At 44.1% G+C, this 12,151-nt stretch overlaps 1 protein-coding gene across 1 annotated transcript; it reads right to left on the bottom strand.

Moving 5' to 3' along the window:
- Positions 1 to 1,335: 1,335 nt before the first annotated feature.
- On the bottom strand, positions 1,336 to 3,344 carry LOC141025851 (uncharacterized). The gene is made up of 3 exons (XM_073501779.1): positions 2,392 to 3,344; positions 1,476 to 1,899; positions 1,336 to 1,362 (listed from the first exon to the last, which is right to left on the bottom strand). Exons 1-3 carry the CDS (start codon positions 3,342 to 3,344, stop codon positions 1,336 to 1,338), a joined length of 1,404 nt encoding a protein of 467 aa, XP_073357880.1.
- Positions 3,345 to 12,151: the final 8,807 nt, after the last annotated feature.

The following is a 12,151-nucleotide window of genomic DNA, read 5'->3' as shown; positions in this document are numbered from 1 at the left end:
TGGGCTCCTACGAAGCTTTTGGCCGAATACATTTTTTTTGACTGGGAACTGTAGGGGAAACCCCCACAGCATATCAAAACTTTATTGAGAAAAGACATACAGTACAAGTACGAAAGGGGGATTACAAGAGGTAATCAAAGAATGTAGGGGAAGAAGGAGAAAAACAAGTTAGAAGATACATATTAATGGCCTCAAGGTGGCAGGAATGAAATCCAGCGTAGAAGATCATCTTTGTAGGCAGCTTTCACTCTATACTGCATTAAGCTGATGTCATGAATGAAAGCAGATCTCCATTTATTAAATCTAGCTCTCTCATGCCTGAAGACCTTAGCATTCCTGATGATCCAGATATTCCAGCAAGCAATGAACACCACTTCAGTGAAGAAGGGCTTCCTAAAACTCCTGCTAGCATTAAGAACCAAATGAGCCATGGAGTCACCAGAAGACCAATCAATTTGCAGATAGTTCCAAATTCAGACACTAAAGTTGCAATTGAAGAACAAATGATCCCTTGTTTCCCTAGTCTGCAAAGGGCAAAGGACACAGCTCACTCCATCCTCCAAATGCCAATGCCTCCTATCCACCATGTCCTTGGTGTTCAACCTGTCCATAATAAGCATCCAAGCAAAAACTTTGATTTTCATTGTACAAGAGGACTTCCAGATCCAAGCTGTCAAAGGGTTGAAAGATGCTGAGACAAAAGTATGTGAGTAAAATAGCTTTGGTGAGTATCCCTTGGCATTGCCCTTCCAAAACCAGATATCCTTGGACCCAGGTGCTCTAATAAGGCCACCCAACATGGACTGGAGAATAGTCAGTTCATCAAAAGCCTGGCTGGACAAAGGAAGGTGGAAATGCTGGAAAATGTCCTGAGAGCCCAAGAATTCCATAACAGTAACCCAGGGGTCCTTAACATAGGAATAGAGCCTGGGAAATCTGAGCTGAAGGCTAGACACCTGACCATCATACTGCAAGTTATCTGACCACATGAGGGCAGTGTTCCCTGCATTAATCTGAACCCAAGCACACTCCCTAAAATGATGCATGACCTTGCAAATATCCTTCCACCAGAATGAGCCACAATCAGAAGTTCCCTGGGGGACCCTATTATGGTAGTAGGTATCCCAAATTAAAGAAACCCAAGGGAGATCCTTTTTATTAAGGAAATTATTGGCATGTTTGATCAAAAGTGCAACGTTCTGGGAACCAAGGTTGAGAATGCCAAGACCTCCCCTGTTTTTTGGCCTGCAAATAAGGTCCCACGCAGCTAGGGAGGGGGCAGGCTGACCCCTATTCCTCCTCCAGAGGCATTGTCTCTGGATTCTTTCCAATTGTTTAAGAATTCCAGCTGGGACAGCCAAACTGCACAAGAAGAAAATGGGCATAGATGACAGAGCAGAGTTAAGGAACTGAAGCCTTTCCCCCTGATTCAGAAAAGATGAACTAGCTGTCATTCTCCTCTCCATGCAATCAACCAGTGGCATAAAATCCAGCATTTTAGGCCTTGTAGTTCCCACTGGCAACCCAAGGTAGGTAAAAGGCATTTTCCCAATCTGGCAGCCAAATGCAGAAGCTAATTCATCCATGACAGTAGTGTCCACATTGATGGGAATAATGAAGGATTTGTGATAGTTCACATCCAGACCAGTGGACTCAGAGAAGATCCTGAGCATATCCTTGAGAGCTAGAAGATGGTCCTTGTCAGCAGGCAAGATAATAAGAGTATCATCAGCATACTGAACCACAGGGTAGTCCTGATCATGACAAGGAATAGGTAACTGAAGAATGCCCCTTCTGAACATGTCATTAATTACAGTCTGCAGGAGATCAGCAGCTAGGACAAAAAGGAGAGGAGAGACTGGATCACCCTGTCTGACACCCTTTTTGCACCTGAACTTCCTACCAGGGACACCATTAAGCAGAACAGAGGAGGTACCTGTGGAGAGAAGTTGCTTCATCCAAAGGATCCACTTCTCATTAAAGCCCTTATATCTCAAAATTTGCACAATGGCCTCATGCTCAAGGGAGTTAAAAGCCTTTTCAAAATCCAACTTTAGAATCACAATAGGTTTCTTGGACTAGTGGAACTGGTGCAAATACTCAAAGGTCCACCCAATACAATCCTGAATTGTTCTACTTTTTATGAAACCATATTGGTTCTTGTGAACACACTGCATAATCACCTCTTGAAACCTATTGGCTGCCATCTTAGACAAGAACTTAAGACCCATTCCGGTTAAAGAGATAGGTCTGTAGTCACCCACCTCCTCAGGGGAGGGCTTCTTGGGCACCAAAGTTATATAAGAGTCATTGATATTCTCCAGATGGGTAGTACCCTGAAAGAAATCCTGGGCCAGTTCATAAAAATCCTGAGAAATTATGTGCCAGCACCTTTTGAAGAAAAGACCATTAAAACCATCTGGACCTGGAGCTTTATCAACTGGCATGTGCTTGACAATCAAGTCCATTTCCTCCTTCTCAAAAGGCTTAGTGAGAACATCCAATCCCACAACTGGTTCAATAAGGGAAGAAAGATCAAAGCCCATGTTAATTCCCCTGGAATAACCCATTCTGTTCTTAAAACAATCCCAGATAATACCCTCCATTTGGGAATGATCAGTCACCACCGTACCATCAGGCAGTTTTAAGCTAGCAATAGAATTTCTTCGGTATCTCTCCGTGGCCATAGCATGAAAGAACTTGGTGTTCTCACCACCCACTTTGATGTATCTGATAGTACATCTTTTCCTCCAATAGAGATATTGAAGGTGGAGCAATTTCTCAACATGGTATTTAACCACAATCCTGAAATTTGATTCCTGTCTGTAGAGTGTTCTATATTCCTCAAGCTCATCCAAGAGCAGGATAACACTATTGCATTTACAAATTAGAGTTTTCAGTTTAGAAATGCTCTTCTGCCACCTTTTGAGACACATTCTCAAGGACTTAAATTTGTCAGCTATCCTGGCAGTAATATGGCCCTTTCTGGATTGTTTCTGCCATGAGGAATCAACACAGTCCATAAAACCCTCCAACTCCAACCAATAATTCTCAAACCTAAAGATATTAGACTTGGGAATAGAAGTTTTAATTGTAACCATACAAGGCACATGGTCAGAAGCAGTTCTGGCAAGGGGTAGCACCTCAGTCATGGGATAATCAGAGATCCAATCAACAGAAGTGAAGAACCAGTCAAGCTGCTCAAGGAGTGGATCATCCTGCATATTGGACCAAGTGTAGGACCTAGCTTTGATGGGCAACTCCAAAAGGCCGAGGTGTCCAATTATCTCATTAAAGATGAACATGTCATTCAAACCACCACCAGGTAGATTCCTGTTATCCATAGATCGTAAGAAATTAAAATCCCCCAGTAACAGCCAATTCTCAACCACAGGAATGTTCAGGTGATACAACCAGTTTACAAAATTATCCCTGGCTTCCCCCTGACAAGGTCCATAAACCACCACAAGAGTCCACCGCTCATTGTTGTGCCTAGAAACAAACTCAATAACCACTGCAAATTGTTCGACTTGCAATAAAGTCCCACCAAATATAGACGAGTTCCAAACAACTAGAATTCCACCAGAGGCCCCCAAGGAAGGTGAGAAAGCAAAGCGGTCAAATCTCTTGGGGCAAAAACTTTTAATCATTCGGGAATCGAATGAAGCACATTTAGTTTCTTGCAGGCAAGCAATAGCACAGTGGCTTTCGTCAATCTTTTGTCTAACAGCTCTTTGCCTAGCCTCAGAATTTAAACCCCTGACATTCCAGCACAGGACATTCTAGTTTCTACAGAGATTATTCATAAAGGAATAACAAAATCAAGTCACCCATGCACATGACACACAGTGTCAGATGCCCAAAAGCACATAAGAGTTCCAAACCAGCATTATTACATAGCCCCAGATCAGAAAAAGGAAACCAAACACATAAAGCAGATTTATGGGCTCGCCAAACCCAGCAAAATAGGAGCACACTATTCATTGGAGTCTTGATTTGTAGTAGCAGAGGGGTCCACCATAAGTGCATCCTCCGTGAGCGGAGTTGCATCAATCTCCAGCTCCTTGCCAATAGCTTGCAGATGACTGATGGGAGTAGGCGGAGGAACATCTCCAAATGCAGGGTCTTCAGGCATCTCCGCAGCAAGGGGCTTGGCCTTGGGCTTCTTCTTCTTGGGCTGCAGAACCAGCTCATGGAAAGTGGGCTTAAACCCATCCCGCTGGGCCGAACTTCTGGTACACCTACGAACAGAAGTTTCAACAAGTGGAGTTGGCGCCAAAACTTTGCGTGGCCTCCTTGTAGGTGCACGCTCAGGAGGAGAAGGCACAACAGGCACAACCCTGTCAGTTTCATCAACAAATAATGCTCTAGCCACAGGTCGAGCAGGTACCGACTCCTTCCATGTCAGCAAAGGAAGATAATCCTGCTGGAAAGCAAAGTCCCAGGTTCTCTTGTTGAAAATGATAGGCGACAGGGGTTTAGGCAGCAGGGATTTAGGCACCTCAAACACCATTGGAGCATTCAGCAGATTATCAAACGAGCGCCTCCAAATCATCTCAGGCGGCAGAGGGGGACCAAAGGGAATCGGAACCACAGGCTGCTCCAAAGTGCGGACATCAAAAGGAGGAGGTTGATAGACCACAATTGCCCAATTATTAGCATCCTCCAGGTCCAGTGCTGCCATCTGATCATTCAAATTAGCAGGTGGAGCCCCATCAATGAGAACGATAGGAGCAGGGGGCACCTGAGGTTGAGCTTCAGAACTTTGGTGAGCCGAACTAGGTTGAGCCGAGTCATTCAATACCACAGATTCTTGATCGTCCACAGCAGGCTCCGCAGCAGGTTCCTCCCAGTTGCCCCAATTGTCCTCATGCACCTCATTATGTGCAGGTTCAGGCGGAGGTGGTGGCACATCGTTCCACCCCAGAGCCGGGAATGGAGGCAGAATAAAAGGTGGCATCTCCGGGAAGGGAACACCAAGCATGGGATGGGGATTGCCATTCATGGGCATCCAGTCTTCATCTTGGGGCATCTGTTCAGCAAAATTGGCCCCCAGGATATACAGAGGCACCGTCCAAGACACCCGGGCACCACCCCAGGCAGCATAATCCATGAACACCACATCTCTTGGCACTAAAATATCTTCTGGAAAAGACGCAAAGACCAAAGTGCGCACCGGGTATGGATCCTCACTAATCCAATGCTGAAACTTCCCAAAAGTGTTGACCGCTTCCCGAATACTCTCCTCATTGCGAAGATCGAGCGGAATCCCCAAGAACATGAGCAGTCCTTGACGGAAACCCTGAGCACCTCTAAACGAATCACCCTCATCGTGCTTCATAAAACGCACAAAACGATCATTGCCTAGAGGTTGGGGCGGCATCTGAAGAAGAGAAAACCTGACTGCAGCATCCCGAAGCTCGAAAAGATCCACCGATCTAATCCAAGGCTGAGCAGACCTCACCAACACCCCATGAGCTTGCAACCACTGGACCACTTCCTCTCTAGTAGCACCAATCTGATCGGGAGGGGGGATGGGCATTACCTCAGCAAGCATGAATTCCTCATGGCGGCGCACAAGTGGGGTATGTGGCGTCACATAGGTCCGAGGCAGACGAGCATCACCGCCGTCCACAATGTGATGGCCAGCCGGCACATACAACAAGGGGTCGAGAGGGAAGTTGGCCATCGGAGAGGAACAACCCGGGCTGGAAGCAGACGGCAAGAACTCCGGCGGAGGAGGGGTCTCAGGCGGCGCGGTCGAAGGCGTTTTGGGACCAGGACTGATGGAACAGGGCGAAGCAGTAAATGCGGAAGTGCAAGAGGAGTCCAAGTTTGGTAAAAGCTGTGTCAGAGAGATATTCTCGGTGGGAGCTGAGCGATCCTCGGAAGTTGCAACGTTACCGGGTTTCGGTTTCCAAACCAAACCCAAAATGCTTGCAAACTTGTTGCAATCCTTTTTACCATGCCCCACCCGCAAACAAGAGGTACAACGCAATTTAGACGTGCACACCGCAGCAAAATGACCCTTAGACAAGCAAATCTGACACGTTAAAATTTCATCGACCATGCCCGTAACCAATTTATCAAAATCTTCATCTGCTTGCTGAGAAGACGGAATGGAAGGCCCAGAAGATAGCACCGGCTCCACCTGGACCGTGGACCGTGAAGAAGACGGCCCAACATCGGATGGCACGTCCACATTCGGAGAGCCAAAATTTCCGCCCGAGATAGACGGCGACCCATTCGCAGCTGGTTGAAGATCTCTAACCGTTCCAAAAGAAATGGAGGGGGTAGTTGTCGTCCACCGGAGCTCAGCCGGCGGCGAAGGGTGGATGACCACCCGTTCATGCGCAGTAAGCGTGTACCCCGCATCCTCAACAGATTGAATGCAAGTCTGCGTGGCCGGATAACGATAACCACGACAAGCAGGATAATTCTGAAACTGTGAAAACGGAAGCTTCTTGGCAGGGGCATGCGATGATTTTATCGAAGATTTACGGGGCTTGGTGTGCATAGCTAACATGCCAAGGGTAGCTCGACGTTTGGAAGGGCTAACAATGGTCCACTCGGCATCACATTCCAATTTCCAAAGCTTGAACTCACGGCCCCAATTTGGGCCACCATTACCCCAAAGATGAAAGAAACATTCAAAATGATCACAAGAGAAAGAGCGGAGCCGGAGAATGATTAAAGCCACAACCTTGCAAGAAACGTGAAAACCAAAAACCCTCTCCGTGATCATAAAAACCATGAACTCAATAGCAGAACCCCCGATGGCCGCCTCAAGCGCCGCTGCCACCGAATCCTCAGTCAAACGAAAATCATGTCGGCCAAAAGAAATTACCATGGTGAAGAAGCCCGTGTCATCCATGGGGTGCACCGGAAAACCCGTAGATTGAAAAACCTTCTCCGCAAAAACCAGACCCTTGGAGAAGTCCAAGCCAAGGGTGGATCCATCGGCAGAACCCATAGAGATGGGTATTAAAACGTAGATCTCAGTGCGCCAGAGAGATCTATTGGAAAGGAAGTGAAATTTGGTGGCTAGGGGAGGAGATCACCGGATGTGGTGGCGATCGCCGGGGTGGGGGTGGGAGCGCCTATCATTTGTCTATCTCTCATTATGGTAAATATATGCTTAATTACTGAATTTTTTGATGGAGTTTCGGCCGAATACATTACTAAGATAAACCTACACTATACAAAAATAGTGTCGTAATTACTGCAGCCTGAGGCAGCATCATAAATATTGTATCACAACAAAATAAATTCCAACCATACAACAAAAGGCCTGTTGGCATAAAGTTTACAGTCCTTCCAGATAATAGCACCATCAGATGTATAGAAGCACAGATCATTTGACCTGAGTGCTAATGTTTCAGGATGTAGAATCTGATGGAGCAGCACGATCTCCACCTTTTTTCCGCCATTGCTCTTGAACAACGAAGCGAATGTCTGATAGTCTGGTTTCAAAACTATTCATATCTTGACGACATTTCTCAACCACTATTCTTGTTTCTGAAACAACGTCCATTAGGGATTGGACTTGTGTCTGGAGCACAGATATATCACTCTGTCTAGCAGGAAGATTTTGTTCAGTAGGCGATTTGGACGAGGTTACCTTGACAACCAACCTAGAATTACGCAGGAAGGTGCTTTTTGCACTGTTAGTGGAGAGATACTAACGCACTGCAGCAAGAGGTGACATTGTGCCTGTAGTAGCCTCGTCACCTTCAGGTGGTTGTGGCTGTTCAATCATTTATTCCATAGCTTCCTGAAAGTTTGAACTTGTAGATTAGTGTACCAGATAAGTTACTAATGAGACAAAAACAAACAAAGTAGGTTAAACGTTTATACATAACTTATTTTGGTGAACTACTGTAATACATTAGCATGTATTGTAGTGCCAACTACATAATAAAATCACTTACGAAACATATGTCCATGTAGCATGCCTACTGTATTATCTATTTCCTCACATTCGTTGACATCTAAGGATAAAGAGACATGGTTTAAAGTAGGATGAACATAGTATGACATCATTCATATCATGGGCAAACAGATATAAAACAAACAGGCTATTTTATCATTGTGTGCGCACGTGAACATAACAACTAGATTACAGATCAAGACCAAAAGAATATCCTTCATCTCTTTTAAACCATGTAAGGTGAAATGATACGTTAAGACAACTGTGAATAAAAGTGAACAGAGTAACTAACACTGGCTGCAAACCAAGTAGTTAAATGAACACGTCACAGTACCAATCAGTTCAAGGGAGGAGGAGTAAGACTTACAACAGCAGCTTGAACTGGTGTGCTCATGCCCTTCATCTTGCTGGTGTGGCAATCCTTGAAGATTTGCACTGCATTCGGTTCAGGTTCTTTTTGGTCCGCACGGGCTTTCCTCTGTATTTGGAACAACTCAATATAGATACGATAATATGGCACAAATAAAAGAAGGAAGTAGCAGTTATTTACAGGAGCCTCGTAGTGTGCAATATAGCTACGAGATCCTGTTGTCTATTGGAATTTCACTTTAGAACGGTTGGTTTTGTTCTTCAAACAGTTAGCCTAGAAGAAGATACACTTGTAAGGCACATACATAAATACAAGTTCAATATGTGGTCTGATCAAATACATATAGCCACCTGATACTTTGGATCAGACCAGTGTTTAACGAGGGCTGTCCAGTCTTCATCTGTAATATATACCACTGGAGATGTTTGGGCGATTTCATTGTTAGCCTTGCCTTCAAAGTGAGATTTTCTAAGGTGGTACCGATACTGTCACAGAGCAGACTGAAAAACATGAGTGCATGCTTGTTTAGTTGCATCATCTTTCGGATCCAACTTGAACCTCATCTGTTGAAAAAAGAATGTGAGTCTTATTAGGAGGAAGCTAGGAAGTATGGGATAGAGCAAGACAATATTACTAATTGCTATGAATAACAATACTTACGGATAAATGGTCAAGGAAGGTGTTAAACTGGGTATTGTCTTTCTCATTGCTGTACTGGATCCACGTTGGGAGGATACGTGCATGACACCTAACGGCAATGGCTGCCTCTGATTCTAACTTGGCTGACTCTGTAGCATCACGTGGCCTTTTTAAACCTGCCTCAAAATGGATCTCCATTCTTCCTCCTTTAGATTTTGTTAATCTGTCAAGCATTATCCCTGATGTCTGTTTCCGCTTGCGCCGTGGTGCTAGTTTAACAATGAATATGGAAAGTGTTAGTGTACATCAAACTGTGAGAGTACATATAAAGGAGCATGCAACTGCAACTTGACTCGGTCAGGTACCGTCTTGGTGTTGATGCTCATGAGGTTCATCTGATCTTGCCAAGTCCTGTTGTGTCGGCAGTGCTTCGGAAGTACTGTTAGGTGTGAAGGCAGCTTGGGAACTAGCCAGCTCCGGAGCAAACGAGCAAGTAACTGGTTGAGATGCTGGTACAGTTGAAGCGGATGCTGCAGCTGGTGGAGCAGGTGATACTGTGTTTGTAGATTTAGCCGGTGGACTTGGACCTTCTACTGCACTATAAGTACCAGCAGAATCTCGATGACAGAACCTTTCCCGTTTCACCCGACGAGTAATAGCACTCCCTACTATATTATTTTCCTTGCTCTTTTTTGACTTTGCCATGTCAAGCTGTACCCACAACACAAAAGAATAAAATCACTCTTCAGAACTCATTGATGCATGATACAGACAAGCAATACTTTGATGTAAGACAACCGTATGAGGATGGAATATGTAATAAAAATAGGACGGCATGACATATTCACAGCTATGATGTGCAAACTAAGCAGAAGGATTTTCAAGAAAATAGAAGTAATGCAAGCTAGACACCATATGAAAGATGCAACCAATATTACTCTGCCAAGTTAAAAGTGTCTTTTCATAAGTGTCTATTCGAAAAATTAGAAGCAGTACAACGTAGAAATCAATGCAAGATGCAACCACTATCAAACTGCCATGTTAAAAGCGTCCAATCATGAGTGACTGATGCGGGATACACAACAGCAGTACTTTGATGTAAGAACATGGTATGATAGATAGATGAAGTGTATTCTAGACACAGAAATCCATGTCATATGCACATGTATAATGTATAAACTCAGCAGGTGCAATTTAATCAAAATAGAAGAAATACAGACTAGACAACATATGCAACATGAAACCAATTATCACACTGTCAACTTAGAGCAAGCACCTGCGATGGTGGAGTACGGGAGATGAACTCATCATGTAGACTTGGGACTTCAACTTCATTAGCAGTAGAAGTGGCAAATCTAGAGAGTCTCTGTTTGCGTCGGTGCGGAGGACCACCAACATTCCCTAACTTACTCTTTTCCTTCCTATTTTCTGATATTGCCTTATGAAGTCAAAACCACAAGAAGATGAACAAAATTAGCTCTGCATAACTGGTTGATGCATGATACAGACGAACACTACTTTGATGTAAGGCAAGCGCAGGATAGGAGGATGGAATACATACAAAAAAGACAGCATTTCATATTCACACGTACGATAGGAGGATGGAATATGTATGATAAAACAGTAAGCAGAAGGCATTTCAACAAAATTAGAAGAAATGAAAGCTAGGCACCATATGAACATGCAACCAATATCACTCTACCAGGTAAAAAGTGTCTCGTCGTAAGTGCCATTTCAAGAAATTAGAAGCAGTACAAGCTAGAAGACAATGCAAGATGCAACCTACATCACAGTCCCAAGTTAAATGTGTCTTATGGGTAAGTGATCATTCCAGGTATAGGTTGTAAGCTACGCAGATGCAATTCAACATAATCAGAAGCAATACAAACTAGACATCATACGGAAAACGGAACCACGTATAACAGTTCCAAGTAAGAGCAAGCACCTGTGATGCTGGAGTAGGGGACATGTGCTCATCATGTACACGTATGTTATAGAAACAGGAACACGTGTCATATTCACATGCATTATGTGTAAAGTAAGCAGATGCAATTCAAGTTAGAAGCAATACAAGCTAGACATCATACGCAACATGCAACCACATATAATAGTGTCAAGTTAGAGCAAGCACCTGTGATGGTGGACTAGGGGAGATGTGCTCATCATCTACACAGCTACGTTGACTGTCCAGCCTTGTGTTGTCTTGCGAATCTTGTTGGGAGGATGGCGGAGTAGAATCTGTAGAGACCCCCTGTTTGAGTTGCTCCGAAGGACCACCATCATCCACTGCCGGACTAATTTCCTTCAACTGTAATGATTTTGCATTGTGAAGTCAAACCAATAAGAAAAAGGAATAAAATTCGCTTTTCAGAACTCATTCATGCATGATACTGACGAACACTACTCGGATGAAAGGCAAACACATGATGCGAGGATGGAATATGTATGAAAAACAGGATGGTGTGACATATTCACACCTATGATGTGGTAACTAAGCAGAAGGCATTTCAACAAATTAGAAGCACTGCAAGCTAGACACCATATGAAAGATGCAACCAATATCACTCTGCCAAGTTCAAACTGTATGGCGTTTCAACAAATCAGAAGCAGTACATGCTAGAAATCATATGCAAGACACAACCAATATCACAGTGGCGACTTAAAGGCGCCTTATCATAAGTGACTGATGCGGGATATGCAAGAATAGGAGTCTGATGTAGAAACAGGAACACATGTCATATTCACAGGCATTATGTGTAAAGTAAGCAGATGAAATTCAACAAAGTTAGAAGCAATACAAGCTAGACATCATACGCAACATGCAATCACATATAATAGTGCCAAGTTAGAGCAAGCACCTGTGATGGTGGAGTAAGGGAGATGTGCTCATCATCTACACAGCTACGTTGAATGTCTAGCCTTGCGTTGTCTTGCGAATCTTGTTGGGAGGATGGCGGAGTAGAATCTGTAGAGAACCTCCGTTTCAGTTTCTCGGAAGGACAACCATCATCCAATGCCTTGCCAATTTCCTTCAGCTTTATTGATTTAGCATTGTGAGGTCATACCGACAAGAAAAAGGAATATCATTCGCTCTTCAGAACTCATTCATGCATGATACTGACGAACACTACTCTGATGAAAGGCAAAGTCATGATACGAGGATGGAATATGTACGAAAAAATGGACGGCTTGACATATTCACACCTATGATG

Source organism: Aegilops tauschii, chromosome 6 (assembly GCF_002575655.3).
Source record: "Aegilops tauschii subsp. strangulata cultivar AL8/78 chromosome 6, Aet v6.0, whole genome shotgun sequence".
NCBI classification, from domain to species: domain Eukaryota; kingdom Viridiplantae; phylum Streptophyta; class Magnoliopsida; order Poales; family Poaceae; genus Aegilops; species Aegilops tauschii.
This window is presented reverse-complemented; position numbering and strand designations above follow the sequence as displayed.